Source organism: Barbus barbus (genome assembly GCF_936440315.1).
Source record: "Barbus barbus genome assembly, chromosome: 3".
Taxonomy (NCBI): Eukaryota; Metazoa; Chordata; class Actinopteri; order Cypriniformes; family Cyprinidae; genus Barbus; species Barbus barbus.
The window spans coordinates 41,857,139-41,875,405 of NC_136731.1; the positions used below are offsets into that span (position 1 = coordinate 41,857,139).

General features: G+C 38.3%; 1 protein-coding gene across 2 annotated transcripts; it reads left to right on the top strand.

The window, feature by feature from the left end:
• Positions 1-2,721: 2,721 nt before the first annotated feature.
• Positions 2,722-17,381, top strand: LOC306845963 (uncharacterized protein). 2 transcript variants are annotated; one of them, XM_079378991.1, is made up of 5 exons: positions 2,722-3,088; positions 12,434-12,595; positions 13,159-14,628; positions 15,249-15,337; positions 17,136-17,381. In XM_079378991.1, exons 1-4 carry the CDS (start codon positions 3,004-3,006, stop codon positions 15,335-15,337), a joined length of 1,806 nt encoding a protein of 601 aa, XP_079235117.1. In that variant the 5' UTR covers positions 2,722-3,003; the 3' UTR covers positions 17,136-17,381. The 2 variants fall into 2 exon arrangements, with proteins under 2 accessions (XP_079235117.1, XP_079235118.1); XM_079378992.1 differs by having other exon boundaries at positions 2,732-3,088; positions 17,108-17,381.
• The last annotated feature ends 886 nt before the right edge of the window (positions 17,382-18,267 follow it).

An 18,267-nucleotide genomic window follows, 5' to 3' on the forward strand; every position in this document is an offset into this window, starting at 1 on the left:
TCTGTGTCCGTGTGTGATAATCTACAGCGAACCAGAGATATTCAGCATCTGACCTGATCAAACTTTACAAAGGAACTAATAAAACTTCATTATCAAGAGCTACGTGATAAGATGGAGCGTTGGAGAGAAAGATAAACCACGGATGGAGTAAATGAGCGGAACTCAGCAGGACAAATGTCAGTATAAAGCTCTGTGTGTGTGTGTTTGTGTGTGGGAAATTTCTGTGGGTGATTAACTAACAATGCGCAAATTAAAGAACACGCAAGAAGACGCAACATCTAATTTACATACCGACCAACACAATATACTAAATGCAGTGCAAATTAGCGTAGTCACAAATAAGAAATAAAGAAGCCACAGGATGTTGAAAAGAACCGGAGGTCAAACAGTGAAGGTTTTGATAGACCTGCTATATTGCGTGACTCCTAGTTGAGGGTTCCAAGTCGTCTTTTAGTTCCTGAAGCAAATTAAAAATAACATGGCTTGGGAAACAATATTTTCAGATAATGTGTTCTTCAAATAAATTAATACATGTGGAAAAAATACTCTCCCTTCTACCACGTGCTCTCTGTTCTCTGTGGTGCCTCCTCCTAATTGCAGCCATTTCAAGCGCAAAATAGTTTAAAACATGCTAATTTTGGGCGTTAAATAATGGCGCAAATGCAAATATTTGGAAAAACACATTGCATGATTAAAGAAATCTGTCTTTTCTCTACAAGATATTTAGTTTAATTAGTCTGAGAAAGAGCTAATTTCAACATGATCAGTTTATTCTTGTGTTACATAAAGAACATACTGGATTATTCCTGAATGAACTAAAACTGAATTATCTTCATATCAAGAGTGTGTTTGTGATTTCAACAGCTCTCTGATAAAGAAAACAGCTTATTCTGGAGAGTGTGTTTTTTACATTAAGTGACGAAAAAAAGACTGTATGATCTGAATCTTCTGCTTTTCATGCTGCTGTGTTAGAGTCATTTTCATTTATTAATATGTTATATGATGATCACTCAGATGTTCTTGTTTTTCAGGTTCCAGTGAAGTGAATGATGCTCATGTGCTCATCAGTTCTGGTGAAAATATCCATCTGTCCTGTAATAATGCTCTTCCTGACTGCAAATCAACTGCATGGAACTATAACAGATTCAGACAATCAGCAGCAGTTGAACTGATTGGTTTAGAGATAAAGAAGAAAGACACAGAGAGACATGAGAGACTGAGTCTGGGGTCTGACTGCTCTCTGAACATCAAGGACATCACAGAAGAAGATTATGGATTTTACATCTGCAGACAATATGTGAATGGACAACAACAAGGACTTGATGAATGTGTTTATCTGCATGTTCTTCATGGTAAGTGTATGATTATGTAGTCAATGTAAAAAGTGCAAATTCTTCATTTAAATGTTCATGATTGAAGAGTGTGTGATCTGTGTGTTATTTTGTGTTTCAGTCTCTTCATCATCCTCATCCTCATCCACACAGACTGAGATCAGTGTAGGTCGCTCTGTGACTCTCTTCTGTCAGTTGTATTCTCTTGCTGCAGTCTCTTGTAATGATTGGATCTGTTCTGAAGGAATTGAGCTGTTCTGGGTGAATCAGGCTGGTGTTAAACTGAAGATATCAGATATTATTCTCATCAGATCACTGTATCATCTCTCTGAATACAACACTCCTGAATGAAGAAGACAACAGAGAGTGGAGATGCAATGTTACTCACAGAGATCAAGTCAAGAGCTCAGTCACATATACTGTCAAGATCTCATCAATCAGTTACTGAAGAGTCTCTGTTAGATCTGCTAATATAATGATGCTAGAGTTATCTTGTGTGTTTACTAATCAAAATATGATTGTCATATTCTACAGTTTGATGCATCTGAACTAACATTCATCTTCATACAGTGTCACCAGTGATTCCAGTCCACACCACAAAATCAACTACAACCACACCAATAACTTCTACACAAGGTACAGACAACAAATGATCTTTCACTGTTTTAATGGTGATTTTGGAGAAGTTTTTTTTATAAAATTGTACAAGTAAACCCCATACAGGTGAAAACACACAAAAAAAGTCATAGAATTATTTCCTTTGTGGTCCTTTTTTATGTCCAATAAAAGCTATTATTTGCATGTGTTTATCAGTGTTTTTTTTTTTTTTTTTTTAAGAAATCCCTATTAGGTTATATATGGCACGTGTCTTCACTCAGTTTTTCACCACACTCATCTATTATAAGGAAATTAAATCAGGGAGGGCACACACAATCACAATTCATTTTGCCAGTTGATAATGTTTTGTAAAATGTTACTTTTACCATTGACTATTTTACCATTGTTTTTTTGAGTCTGCTGCCCTATATCAAAAGTTTAATTATATGGACAAATGTTTGTTGAATTAAACATTGATAAATCTATAAAAGAAAAAAAAAAAGATCAAATAAAAGATCAAATAAAACATAAGTGTGAAGCCACACAAATCTCACAGATTGTTTTCATTCAACAATTTAAATTCAAATGTGTATTTCACCAAGAATGTAACTCTGAACATTGTTGATATGTTTTATTATTTGTATTTGAATATGTCTGCACATTTCTGATTTTACATTTACATTTATGCATTTAGCAGACGCTTTTATCCAAAGCGACTTACATTGCATTCAAGTTAGAGTTTTACATTTTATCAGCTCTTGCTTTCCCTGGGAAGTGTGTGAAAGGGACTTTTATTTTGGAGGGGAGATATGACATCACAAGGCTGTGCCACAGTCCTGCTTTGTTGTGATTTGTCTGAAGAAAGATTTGTGTTTTGAGCATTTGACGTGTTCCAAACTCTTAAATGATTGTTTCATTACTGAATGTAACATCGTAATGCTTTTTATAAAATGTTTTTTGGCAAAGTGCATCTGCACATGAGTAACATTTAGTTTGGATTTATTTTCTTTGTGTTGATTATTCTCATCTTGTCCAAACTCACAGAAAAACATCCACATGACACACTATTATAAAGATGGCGTTTATTAAAGAGGAAAGTGAAGACATAAGGATTGCAGAAGTATTCAGCATCAAACAAGAAGATGCTGAGGAACAAACAGGTTGGTTTCTTTCTCAAAGCTGAACTCAGTCATTTGATTCTTATTCACAGTACAGCTCTACAGAAATGAATGATATTTCTGAAGAATGTCATATGATTTTCCTAATTATGGCTTTTATTTGACCTGGAGTGTAGGCCAGGCCAGTTTTAGACATTTAAAATGTTTTTGAAAGAAGTCTTTTATACTTTCATCAAGCCTGGATTTAGCCTATGTGGTCAAAAAATAAAATAAATTATATATATATATATATATATATATATATATATATATATATATATATCAACGTTAGAAACAGTGCTTAATGTTTTTTATTATTTTTTTTTTTTCAGTATTTTTTAATTAATAAAAAGATGCTTAAAAATAAAAATATAAATCTTGTAAAAATATATATATATAAAAAAATAAATCTTTTATAAGAATATAAGTGTTCATTATCACTTTTTATCTGTTTAACACATCCTTGCTGAATATTATTATTATTATAATTTTTTTTTTTTTGATCAAATAAATGCAGGCTTTATGAGCATAATAAATTTCTTTCAAAAACATTAAAAATAGTAATGGGTCCAAACTTTTGACCAGTATTATATGCAAATATTAATTAAACTTTATCTAAGGTAATCTCGTTGTTGTTTGATGATGTTGTTTTTGTTATAATTTTGCTGTTTTATTTAATTTAATCAAGTTTCAGACAACCACTTCAGTAAGTGCTTTTATCATTTTTCCTAGCTGGGTATGGGCAGGATTTCTCCCTCCCATTTAATCAATACTGACTACAGATATTGTCATATTATTAATATCAATAATATGATATTATGTATTGCATTCAGTGTTGGGTAAGTTACTTTCAAAAAGTAATTAATTACAGTTACTAATTACTTAATATTGCATTTAAATTACTTCTCTAATTACTCTGTCTGAAAAGTAACTTAGTTACTCAATAAGTAACTTAATTATTCAAATCACTAATTAGGCTACATCTTAAAATCTATATAAACCTTAATAGAATTTAAACTCTTTATTCTTTCAATTTGAGTCAAACATAGAATAGTTTAGCCTTTTAGCTTTAAACAACTGTAATACTTAAACTTTTTTTATGTAAAAAATGTAACCACCTTTGGTTAACAAATAGAAATACTCTGCAAATTATCTGAATAACAAAAAAGCTTAAAAGTTAAACAATAAATTTCAGTTTGGCAAGATGTTCAGGAAAAGCCCAACTAGTAAAATCCATACAGGTTTATGTAAAAATAACATGTTAACCAATAAAATAAATGACAGAAATGATCTTCTCTGCTGAATAAAGCCATGTCAGATCACGCTGTTCTTATGAAGTAAATTCCTCATAGCAGGTCTATGAAATTTAGATGAATTAGATTGATTTTTTATTTATTTTTTATTTTTGGTATCTAGGTGAGGGCATCTACATATAATGAGCTCAGATACGGGAAAGACTGTACTTCAGTTTCATACAGATTACATAATCAGATAACATTCATTTTTGATTTGAATTCATTAATTTAAAAGTGAAGTGTGAAGTGTGAAGTGACATTCAGCCAAGTATGGTGACCCATACTCGGAATTCGTGCTCTGCATTTAACCCATCCAACGTGCACACACACAGCAGTGAACACACACACACCGTGAACACACACCCGGAGCAGTCGGCAGCCATTTTATGCTGCAGCGCCCGGGGAGCAGTTGGGGGTTCGGTGCCTTGCTCAAGGGCACCTCAGTCGTGGTATTGAGGGTGGAGAGAGCGCTGGACATTCACTCTCCCCATCTACAATTCCTGCCGGCCGGAGACTCGAACTCGCAACCTTCGGATTACAAGTCCGACTCTCTATAATGACACCAAGATGGCGGCGCGAAAACATCGCGAGGCTCAGCGTCTTACCAGATTTAGGAAAATAGTGTTAATTTACCTGGTTATTTCACTCGTGTTCGCGCGATTCAGCTATGCGAACTACAGCTATACTAAACAGTCACTTTTGGACATCAACAAACAGTGTTCCAACATAGTTTTAGATCATCCTTTCGACTTCAGCGAATTCCCGCCGGAGCTACTGAGATCACCGCGGACAAGCGGATCACTCGTACCGGCCGGAAGTGCTCGGCGTCGAGACCGTAAACAAAGACGGGGAAAGCGTGGAGGGCTGCGTGCTAAGCTAAGGCTAAACCCACATCGACCAGCTCTGCCCCGCATCTTCCTTGCCAATGTACGGTCTCTGATGAACAAGATGGACGAACTAAAGATCTGGACCCTCACACAGAAATGGCTTATGGACTGTAATGTTATGTTCTTCACTGAAACATGGCTCTGCAACGATGTCCCAAACAGCGTGGTGCATATGGATGGACGCTCTCTCTTCAGGGCTGACAGAGTAGCAGCATCCTCTGGTAAAAACAAGGGTGGTGGAGTATGCATTTATGTAAATAAATCATGGTGTAAAGACTCTGTCATTGTTGATACCTACTGCTCTGCTGAGCTGGAGTTCCTGATTATCAAGTGCAGGCCATTCTATCTACCACGTGAGTTTACTTGCATTGTTGCTGCTGCAGTTTATGTACCTCCGGACGCTAATGCTAACGTGGCTATGAAAGAACTTTGTGCTGCTATTAGCAAATTACAAACCATGCACCCGGATGGAGCCTTTATCGTTGCTGGGGACTTCAATCACTGCACTTTTAGATCTGTTCTCCCTAAATTTCATCAAAATGTCTCCTGCACTACAAGGGGACATAAAACATTGGACCACGTTTATACTAATGTGAGTGATGCCTACAAAGTCACACCCCTCCCCCACCTGGGTCAGTCTGACCACCTCTCTTTGTTCCTGCTCCCCAAGTATACCCCAGTCATCAAATGTGTGAAACCTACAATAAGGACTGTTAAAATCTGGCTGGAAGGTGCTGACTCCACTCTTCAACATCAATTCCAGCACACAGACTGGAGTGAGTTTGCTGCCCAGGCCACCACAAACTCTCAGATTAACATTGACATTTATACCAACTCTGTCATGGAGCACATCAACAGCTGTGTGAGCAGAGTGACCACACACAAAAAAATAAAAATTTTCCCCAATCAGAAGCCCTGGATGAACAGAGAGGTTCGCCTCCTGTTCAAAGCAAGAGATGCAGCCTTCAGGTCTGGAGACCAGGAGGCTTACAGCTCAGCCAGAGCCAACCTGAGGAAGGGTATCTGCCAGGCCAAACTCACACACAAACAGAAGATTGAAGATCACTTCAATTCTTCAGACCCCCGGCGTATGTGGCAAGGCATACAATCTATCACAGATTACAAACCACCTAACTCTGTGCCCCCCTCCAGCTCTGCCTCCCTCCCAGACGAGCTCAATCACTTTTATGCACTGAGGACCATCTGTGCCTTTGGAAACAAATTTTCCGCAGAGGTGAGAGCAGATCCATTGCTGGCTGACGAGTTAAAACATCTTCTACGGCCGCTTCGATTGCAACGGCGGCGGCGCGACTCTGCTGTCCAGCGCGTCAGGAAGCAGCAGGCAGAGCAGCGATAATCCTGTAATCACCGTGTCGGAGGATGAGGTTCGGAGGGCGCTAAAGAAAGTGAACGTCAGGAAAGCAGCCGGACCTGATGGGATAACCGGCCGTGTTCTGAGGTCCTGCGCTGATCAGCTCACTGGTTTGTTCACTTCCATCTTTAATGAGTCCCTTGCCACCTCTGTGGTTCCCACCTCATTCAAAAAATCTGTCATTATCCCTGTGCCAAAGAACAATAAACCCTCTTGCCTGAATGACTATCGCCCAGTTGCCCTCACATCAATAGTCATGAAGGTTTTTGAGAGACTTGTAAAGAGCCACATTTGCTCCTTCATACCTGATACTTTGGACCCTCTTCAGTTTGCCTATCGCCCCAATAGATCTACTGACGATGCCATCTCTCACGTCCTCCACTCTTTCCTCACACACACAGACAGCAACAATGGGAATTATATAAGGCTGCTATTCATTGACTATATCTCAGCTTTCAATACTATAGTCCCCATCAAGCTGGCTTCTAAACTCACAGACCTCGGCCTAAACTCCTCACTCTGTGACTGGATTCAAGACTTCCTCACCGGCAGACCTCAAGTGGTGAAAGTTGGCCAGTTCACCTCAAACTCCATCACCCTGAACGTAGGAGCCCCACGGGCTGTGTCCTTAGTCCCCTGCTCTACTCTCTCTACACACATAACTGCGTGTCCTCTCACAGTTCCACATCTATTATCAAATTTGCTGATGATACTGTGGTTCTGGGCCTCATTTCCAACTTGGATGAGGTAGAGAGACTCACATCATGGTGCCAGGACAACTGTCTCTCTCTGAATGTGAGCAAAACTAAAGAGCTGATCATGGACTTTAGGAAGAGACAGCAGCAGCCCTACACTCCTCTTATGATCAGTGGGACCCCTATGGAGAGGGTGAGTAGCTTCAAGTACCTCGGTGTAAACATCTCCGAGAACCTGACTTGGACTACACACATCCAAACACAGGTTAAGGAAGCCAGGCAAAGACTGTACCACCTGCGACAGCTGAGGAAATTCAGTGTCTCAGTTTTCAATCCTGAAAACTTTCTATTCAGGGACCATAGAAAGTGTATTGACTCTTATAGACCAATCAGACACACAATTTTGCATTTGATTTAACAAATCAATTAGCTATTAGATTAACAAATGGTCACAGACCATACACATACTGGGTGCTGGTATGTCTGTCAATGACTCCAGGCTCCTGGTTCCATGGCAACCCATCTGATAACACTTATTTTATTAACTCAAAGGAATGCGGGCAGTGCAACACTCACTTCATTTTCCCTTAGGAAAAAGAGACATTAGGCCATAAAAATGGACTCTTCTCTAATTAATTCATAGAAAAACCCTTATTTGAATGAACACACATATCTTTAGGTCATTGTGTATATTATTACTGTTCTTGTATATGTTCTTGTGTACTGTATCCTGTTTTATGAATGCGTATGCACGCATTATCTAAGATGGCGCTGCAGATGGCAGCTACTGTGCATTGCTCTTCAGTGTTTGTACTTGTTTTTCCTGTTTTTTGTTCCTCAACCTTTTACCAGGGTTGACCTGCTGAACATTCGGCAGAACACACCACAAAATCTTTTACCGGATTTTGACTACTCCGATGTTTTGCTGGACATTGTAGTTGGCGGAGCCGTAGCTCTGGTCAAATGCTTCAGGAGGACGCACAGACGGGGGAAGCGAGCCGGCGCGCTCGTGAAGCTTAGTCAGCGCGGATTTCGAATGCTGTTGCCTAGCATCCATCTGGCTAATCTCTGTTCTCTACCCAACAAAACGGACAAACTCCTTCTGCTCTCCCGGACAAACAAGGATTTTTCTAACTCTGCTGCTCTGTGTTTCACGGAAACCTGGCTAAATGGCGACATAACGGACAGCGTACTACATCTGCCTAATTTCCAGCTGATCAGAGCAGATCGGGACGCAGAATCAACGGGGAAATCACGTGGCGGGGGGATGTGCTTTTACATCAATGAGAGGTGGTATACAGATGTAACTGTGTTAAAGAAGATGTGCTGTTCAGATCTCGAAACGCTCTTCATTAACTGCAAGCCATTCTATTCACTGCGGGAGTTCTGCTCGTTCATTCTTGTGAATGTCTACATTCCACCGCAAGCTCAGCTTTACAGAAACTCGCTGATATGATCACAGAGAGTGAGCAACAACACCCGGACTCTGTTTTAATCATTCACAACTTTAATAAAGAAAATCTCTCCCGAGAACTGCCAAAATACAGACAGCACATCACATGTCCCAGCAGAGACAGTAATATACTGGATGACTGTTACACAGCGATAAAGGACGCCTATCACTCGGTTCCACAATCAGCTTTAGGACTCTCTGATCACTGTTTGGTTCATCTTATTCCGTCCTACATGCAGAAACTTAAATCCGCAAAACCTGTATTAAGAACTGTTTAAAGATGGACTAATGAAACAGAGTGGGATTTACAAGCCTGTTTCTCTCTCACTGATTGGACTGTTTTTGAAAATGCTGCCAACGATCTGGACAAGCTCACAGAGACTGTAACATCTTATATCAGTTTCTGTGAGGATATGTGCATTCCTGCCATGACTCATTTAACCTACAACAATGACAAACCATGATTCACTGCAAAACTCAGACAGCTCCGTCAGGCCAAAGAAGATGCTTACAGAAAGGGGGATAAAGTCTTGTATAAACAGGCGAAATACACACTGGAAAAGGAGATCAGAGTGGCAAAGAGGAATTATTCTGGAAAACTAAAGGATTCAGTTCACTTCCAGAGACTCAGCATCAGTGTGGAAAGGTCTGAAAGTGATCACCAACTACAAGACACAATCAACAACTGGCAGACGATCTGAATTCGACTGCAGGTTTGAAAAAACACCCCACAACTGCCCTGAACACCTCTCCACACAACCAATAACACCTCCAGCAACCCCCTCTCCCCCACATCTGCAATTCAGGTTAGCGAAGACGATGTGCGCCAGGTCTTCCAGAAGCAGAAGAGGAAGAAAGCACCAGGTCCTGATGGTCAACATGGGACTGCATTATGTTCTGCAACACCTAGACAGACCAGGAGCCTATGTGAAGATCCTGTTTGTGGACTTCAGCTCGGCTTTTAACACTATCATCCCAAACCTCCTCCTGCCCAAACTAACTCAGTCCTCCGTGCCCACCTCTCTCTGTCAGTGGATCACCAGCTTCCTGACAGACAGGCAGCAGCTAGTGAGGCTGGGACAATTCTCATCCAGCACCCGCACCATCAGCACTGGTGCCCCTCAGGGTTGCGTTCTCTCCCCACTGCTATTCTGTACACCAACGACTACACCTCGAAAGACCCCCGTCAAGCTCCTGAAGTTTGCAGATGACACCACAGTCATCGGCCTCATTCAAGATGGTGACAAGTGTGCTTACAGACAGGAGGTTAAGGAGCTGGCTGTCTGGTGCAGTCTTAACAACCTGGAGCTCAACACGCTCAAAACAGTGGAGATGATCGTGGACTTCAGGAGAAACCCTCTACTCTCCGCCACTCACCATCATGGAAAGCACTGTAACAACAGTGGTGTCATTCAGATTCCTGGGCAGCACCATCTCCCAGGACCTGAAGTGTGACATTCACATTAACTCTATTGTTAAATTACAAAGGTTATACTTCCTTTGCCAGCTGAGGAAGTTCAACCTACCACAGGAGCTTCTGAAACAGTTCTACTCTGCCATCATTGAATCTGTCCTCCGCATTTCAATAACTGTCTGATTCAGCTCAGCTACCAAATCTGACCACAGCGAATCATTGGTACAACCCTCCCTACTCTCCAAGAACTGTACTTATCCAGAGTGAGCAAAAGGGCTGGTAAAATCACTCTGGACCCCTCACATCCAGCACACTCCCTCTTTGAACTGTTACCGTCTGGTCAACACTAAAGAGCTCTGAGCACCAGAACGACCAGACACAGAAACAGTTTCTTCCCTCAGGCAATCCATCTCATGAACATTTGAACTCTTAACAATAAACATGAAACACACAACACTATCATACTTTTTTATTTTTTATTTAACATATTACATTTCAATTTTACACCTAACATACCTGTACATACTGAATTGTCTATTTTATATATTGTGTTTGTGCTACTTTGCATATTGTCCATTTTGTATATTTGTACATTATTTATTATCTGTGTCTTGTCACTGTCATTAAATTTTTTGGATAGCTATGTGATCAGAGAAAACACAAGAATTGAGTCTCCACATGCATATTGGAAAGCAGGGTGGCCGATATCAAGCCAATATAATTTTATTTATTTTAATTCATATTTAAGAAATTAACTCATTTGAAAATGGATAAAAAATAATGTGAATAAGCATACTTAAGAAGCAAAGTATTTTTCACAAATATTTAATAAAAGTATAATTAAAAATGAACTAAACACTGTAACCAACAGGGCACTCAGTATTCTGGGAAGTTTGTGTGCATTGGGAATCATATTTTTTTCAAATAAAGCCAAGGTAACACTCATTTTACATACAGCACACAGTAAAAATGACATTAATTTGACAGTGGGCAAATGCATAAAGCACAGCTTAATTTAAAATCACGAGTTTAAAGTTTTTCTATCGTGCATATCCAGTGAAGCTGTCTGCATTCAATTTGCACAGAAAGTCACGCAGAGAAAACACGATCATGCAGGATACACATGCACACTTCACACAATTACACAACTGGATTCGACTGAGTTTGCAAAGTTTGTGAAATTAAATGTTCATTAGTCATTCAAACAAAGTATTGTTTGCCTATATTACTAATTAAAGCAATCGTTATAATACTTTTTGTATACATTTGATTTCCTTTGTTTAACAGTTCTATCTGTTTATTAGACTTCTATCCGTATTAGACAGAACTAAACGACGACGGCGAACAAGAGGGAGAATGTGAGCACTGTGTGCTCAGGTGCTGCCGTTCTCAGCACCGTCAAAATAAAAGTCCGGCCTCGAACTCATCGGCCCAACAGAAACACTTATCAAATGACAAATATCGGCCGACCACTACTCTGTATACTTGGCTTAAGTTTATGGCATTAACTATTTACTGCAGAACAAGCTGTAAGGTTTTTTTTTTGTTTGTTTGTTTTTTAGTTATTGTGTCAGAAATGTTGGATATTCGTATAGAATTGTATTTTGTTATTAATGTTTCCATTATAGCACTTTTTACAATACAGAATGTGTCAAAGCAGCATTAACAGCTCTTTAAATCTTGAAAAATAGCCTAATAAATTCACAAAACTTTTTTTTTTTTTTTTTTTTCTGGGTCTCACACGTGCTCTAGTGCAGTGGTTCTCAAACCTGTCCGGAGACCCCCAGCCACCACATATTTTGTATGCCTCTCTCATAGGCCACACCCATTTCAAGTCTTGCAGACTCTACTAATGAGGTGATGAGTTGAATCAGGTGTGTTAAATGAGGGAGACATACAAAATATTCTGTGGTTGGGGGTCCCCATGACAGGTTTGAGAACCACTGCTCTAGTGTAGTTATTTACCTGTAGTTGTTAATGATGATGGGTGTCATCAGATTTCTGTTTATGCTTTAATTTTTCATTCTTACTGTTATTTAGAAAGACAGACAACAGAAATACATAGAATGTGAATTAGCTCTTATGTGACAGCAGAGTTACTGAATGAGCATTTTAAATTTATCTACTCTACACTCTCTCTTTTGTGTTGACACACTTCTAATATAGTGATAATGATTTGCAGTGCCTCTTTGATTTCTTGTTGATTTTGGCAAATCTGCTTCTTCCACACAGATATTCAGTTGGAATATTCCCATCAGTTTACAAGTGCAGACGAGCATCAAAGCATCAGGAAGAAATCTGTGAAGACTGAGTTTATTAACGAGGACAGAGAGGAGATTAGAGATCCAGAACCCTGTAGAATCAAACACACTGAAGATACTGAACAAAAAACAGGTTGGTGTTTATTTTTCTTTCTTTATTAATAGTGCTGATGGTTATAATGTTCAAGTAGTTTTAAAGTAGTTTTGGAAAATTATTTAAAGATCTTCATTAATATACCTAAATCAAATAATAATGTACACTTTCTATGAACTGGGTACTTTTTTGCAAGAAAATTATGTTAGATTAACGTTCTTCCTACAGAAACATGGGATTTGTGCCTTCATAATTCGAAAATCAAGGTACCTCATTAATGAAAAGTGCGCAGTGGATAAGACACATGCCTTTGGTGTGAGAGACCCGGGTTCGAATCCACTGTGAGACACCAATGTGTCCCTGAGCAAGACACTTAACCCCTAGTTGCTCCAGAGGCGTGCGACCTCTGACATATATAGCAATTGTAAGTCGCTTTGGATAAAAGCGTCAGCTAAATGAATAAATGTAAATGTAAAATTGCATCAAAGTATCAAACATTTTGTATACCAATTGTCTACTTTCCACTGTTACAACAGGGTTTAATTTGTCTTTTCATTTTTTATGAGTTACTGACAAAGGAACTGTTTTTGATTTTATTTCAGAGTTGAATGAAGAAAATGAGAACAATGAAGAAATAAGTGAAGTTGAGGAGAAAAATCACTTCAAAACTGAAGAAAAAATTTTGAATTGTAGTCAACGCAAACAGATAATATTAAGGAAAACAAGAGCCAAGGAATCTTTCACCTGCACTCAGTGTGGAAAGAGACTGAAATGCAGATATAGTCTTGATATTCACATGAGAGTTCATACTGGAGAAAAACCTTATAAGTGTTCACACTGTAATAAGAGATTCAGTGTGTCATCAAATCTGAAAACACATGAAAGGATCCACGCTGGAGAGAAACCGCACACATGTGATCAGTGCGGCAGAACATTTTTGTGGGCTTCAGTCCTGAAGAAACACCTGAGAGTTCATACAAAGGAGAAGCCATATTCATGTAATTTGTGTGGAAAGAGTTTTTCACAGCTACAAAGTTTGAAAATGCATCATAAAATACACACTGGTGTAGGAGATTACATGTGCTTTGAGTGCGAGAAGACTTTTACTACAGCAAACTATTTAAAACTGCACCAGAGGATTCACACTGGAGAGAAACCTTACAAGTGTTCACACTGTGACAAGAGATTCAGTCAGTCAGGAACCCTGAAAAGACATGAGGTTGTTCACACTGGAGAAAAACCTTACAAGTGTTCACACTGTGACAAGAGATTCAGTGTGTCATCACATCTGAAAACACATGAGAGGATCCACACTGGAGAAAAACCTTACAAGTGTTCACACTGCGACAAGAGATTCAGTGTGGCAGATATCCTGAAAACACATGAGAGGATTCACACTGGAGAGAAACCATATAAGTGTTCACACTGTGACAAGAGATTCAGTCAATCAGGACGCCTGAAAACGCATGAGATGATCCACACTGGAGAAAAACCTTACAAGTGTTCACACTGTGACAAGAGATTCAGTCAGTCAGGACCCCTGAAAACGCACGAGATGATCCACACTGGAGAAAAACCTTATGCGTGTTCACACTGCGACAAGAGATTTGGTCGGTCATCAACTCTGAAAAGACATGAAATGATCCACACTGGAGAGAAACTGTACACATGTGATCAGTGCGGGAAGACATTTCTGTGGGCTTCAGTCCTGAAGACACACCTGAAAGTTCATATAAAGGACAAGCTACATTCATGTCATTTGTGTGGAAAGAGTTTTTCATGGCTGCAAAGTTTGAAAGAACATCAGAAAATACACAATGCTGTGAGAGAGTACATGTGCTTTGAGTGTGAGAAGATTTTTACTTCAGCGAGCCGTTTAAAACTGCACCAGAGGATCCACACTGGAGAGAAACCGTACAAATGTTCACACTGTGACAAGAGATTCAGTCAGTCAGGAGAGTTGAAAACACATGAGAGGATTCACACTGGAGAGAAACTGTATCACTGCAGTGCATGTGGGAAGCATTTCAATGATACAACTGCTCTACACAGACATACAAAAAACTATCACAGTAAGTAGATAATCTTCAGATCTTTCAGATCTGATGTAGCGTCCTCTCCAAATGTTACACAATAATGCATCAAGCAATATAATATAATCTGGATAAATCTGTCATAACAAGCGACATCAGAGAGAAACATTATCTAAAGTTTTCACAGTGCATAAAGTTTTGCTTATAAATATTTAAAAATGTGGTAACATTACAATAAGGTTCATTAGTTAACATTAACGTTAGTTAAAAACTAATTAGTAAACATGAACTAAGAATGAACAATACTTCTACAACATTTATTAATCTTAGTGTTAATTTCAGCATTTACTAATGCATTATTAAAATCACAAGTTGTATTTGTTAACATTAGTTAATGCACTGTGAACTAACATAAATAAACAACTGTATTTTCATTAACTAACATTAACAAAGATTAATAGTGTAATAAATGCATTGTTCATTGTTTGTTCATGTTAGTTAATACATTAACTAATGTTAACAAATGACACCTTATTGTAAAGTGTTACTAAAAAAGTTTATTTTATTAAAAATATTTGTATTACTGTACGGTAGTTTTTTTTTATTTTTCTGATCATAAACTATAGTAACACTAAAAGGGTGTTGTGACTCTGTTACAGGAGATTTCTCCAAGCAAAAGCAGGATCCTGAATATGAGGGCAGAATCATCAAACAGGCAGCTGTCCATTTTACAGAAATGCAGAATTAGGTAGCCCAAAATACATTTTGTTTTACATTGCATTACATTCATGCATTTGCCAGATGCTTTTATCCAAAGCAAGTTATATTGTATTTAAAGTAGGGGAGCACGGGCCACAACCTAACACTGTTTGACTTTCTTAGTTTGTGTAAATCCACAGCCATGGGGTTCAGAGTGTAATTTTTTTAATTTCACACTTTTCTAGTGCAAATATGTTGCGTTGTTTTATAATTACAGTGTGTATGTTTTTCGTTATTTATCTCAAAAGAATGGAAGTGAAATGTGACAACATGCCCCGTAGGTGGGGTACATTGTAACATATGAGGGGCATGCTGTAACATAACCATATGACAGCTTAAAATGTTATCAGATCGAATAAATGGCAGATCATTGAATATCGGATCATTGATATGGCAGCTAGTAAATAGTCAAGTCAAGTCTGCTTTATAGTCAATTCTTCCACATGTACAGCACATACATACAGAGAATTGAAATTGCTTTACTCTCAGACCCTTGGTGCATACAGTTAACATTTAAGACACTGACAGTAGACGTTCAAATACAGATAAATACAGTTTAAACATATGCACATACAACTATACAGATATACAAATGAGGACATTGTAGAAAAATAAAAAGAGATAGATAAAGTGGCATAAGTCGCATGGCAGAATAGATAGAGTGCAAACCAGTTAAATAAAGCAAAGCTGTGTAGATATATGTGTAGTGCAAGAAGAGCTTATCCTGTAAATACTGTAAATTTGGTTATGCTATTACGTGTGGAAATATTTAAACCATGTGTGTTACAACTAACCCCGTGTTAGTTTGTGCCCTGAGCTCCCCGACACATTTGATTAAGTTATTCATTCCCTGGGAATCAAACAGTGGCGGCGCTAGGGGTGGGCAAAGGGGGCTGAAGCCCGAATTTTTTTATTACCATGTCTTGTGTGCATCAAGGTTCAGTTTTCATGCGCATTAAAAAAATTTATATTACTACATATACTTCATTTCTATTTCTTTCCTGTAGCTCAAATAGTAGAGCATGGTGCTTGCAACGCCATGATCATGGGTTCGATTCCCAGGGAAAGCAAGAGCTGATAAAAATGTAGAAACTGTAACTTGAATGCAATGTAAGTTGGTTTGGATAAAAGCGTCTACTAAATGCATAAATGTAAATGTATTAAACCAGCACTTGAACAGCAAAATGCAATTTAGGTATCTTTAACTTACAGTAGCCTATAAATTCATAATACCGATATCCCCATCTGACAAAATTAGATTACTGTTACTGTAGCAACAAATATAGATTTTTAATCATGGTATTATAAGCACAGATTTTCTAGGACACACACATTTAGAATGACTAGATTATATGAACAGATTGGTTAGCATTTAGCATGGTCTGTGGCAGACTTTACTAAGGCAAAGTCAGGGCAACAAAATTCAATAAACAAGAAGTTAATATTAAGTGATTTAAATCTGATTTAGTCTTTTTGCTCTATTTCGCAAAAATGTTTCTGAACAAAGGTTTCCATCCAGATTTTGCACTGTTTTGTTGTCGACAAAGAGAGATTGTCACAGATCTGCCAGGCTCTGCCACAAGCCAATCACAATGCACACCCTCACCCGATTACTGATCACACGCATCTGCACATCATTATGCCACTCATCACCTCTGCCATAAAAGACACACACCGCCAAGCATTCAATGTCCGCTCTCGTTAATCGAAAGAGGACGGCTATCGCTGTCTCAACTATAGTCTTGTTACTTACCTGCAGAACGACCTTCCTGTGTGTGTACTCCTAGGATCTCCAGCCTGTCTGGTCCTGTGTTCCCCCCGAGTCAGCTCCCAGTCTCCTCCAGTTCACCTCTCTGCCTAAAAGAAGATATGCAAGTTATTCCTCCAGTTTATCCGTCAAGACTTCCAAGCTTGCTACTTACCTGACATCTCACTCCATTGCTCACCAGTAGACAAATAAACCCTATTCATTAACCCATCTCTCTGTCTCCGTCCTACTTCTGTAACAGATATGCATTAAAAAAAACTTTGCGAAATTTGCTGTCTACAGCCTGTTTCCATCCAACTGACCTTTTACTGATAAAATGGTGTGCGTCATGACGTCAGCCCTAAAAAACGAATTGTTGTATAAGTTTTGGTGTATCGCAAAAAAATGTTGCCCTCGAGCTGTTTCCATACATAATTTATCCTATTGTGTACATTATAGGCTAGGCTAGTTGTTCTTCATCCATTTGAAACAAAAAAAAAGCCTATATTAAATTGTATAGGGTTACATAAAATAATTTGTATTAAGTGTCATGAGTATTTTTTTTTTGTACTTTCTTATAGACTAGATAGGCCACTGTTGATAATCAAGCAATGATCATAAACAGTTGCAGTTGTATTATTATAATTTTTCTGATTAAAGTTTATAGGAAATATGAATGTTCATTCCGGTTATTTTATTTCTCCTAACCGACGGTCGTTAAGCCATATTAACCATTAACCGACAAGAATATGTTAAATTACAATTCAATTAAATTGAAATGGATAGATGGCTTGACCCATTACAAATACCTAAATGTGTTTTCCAGGGATTCATTTTATACTCGCAAAAAGCAGCATAAACATGAACGTGAGGATTCACGCACCTGCAACGCTTCTGCGAACTGAGAAAAACATAAGCTATTATATATAAAAGAAACAGGCCCATATACAAAATATATATTTTTCTAAATAATTAATGAATTAACAAAACAAAAGAAAAAAAACTGCAACAATTAGCAGCCTATATGCAGAATTTCGGTTCATTTTTGTGATGCACTCTTGAGAAAGCGGCAGTTTTCCTTTATTTCACAAAAGTACGTTTTGTTTTTTATTGTGAATGTACAACAAATAAAATAAATATTTTGAATAGTTTTGAATAATGTCTTACTCTTA

Coding starts and splice junctions, on each gene's coding strand:
- LOC306845963 (XM_079378991.1), top strand. CDS start 3,004: ATGGCGTTTATTAAAGAGGAAAGTGAAGACATAAGGATTGCAGAAGTA. Junction 3,089..12,433: donor AGATGCTGAGGAACAAACAG/GTTGGTTTCTTT, acceptor TCTTCCACACAG/ATATTCAGTTGGAATATTCC. Junction 12,596..13,158: donor AGATACTGAACAAAAAACAG/GTTGGTGTTTAT, acceptor ATTTTATTTCAG/AGTTGAATGAAGAAAATGAG.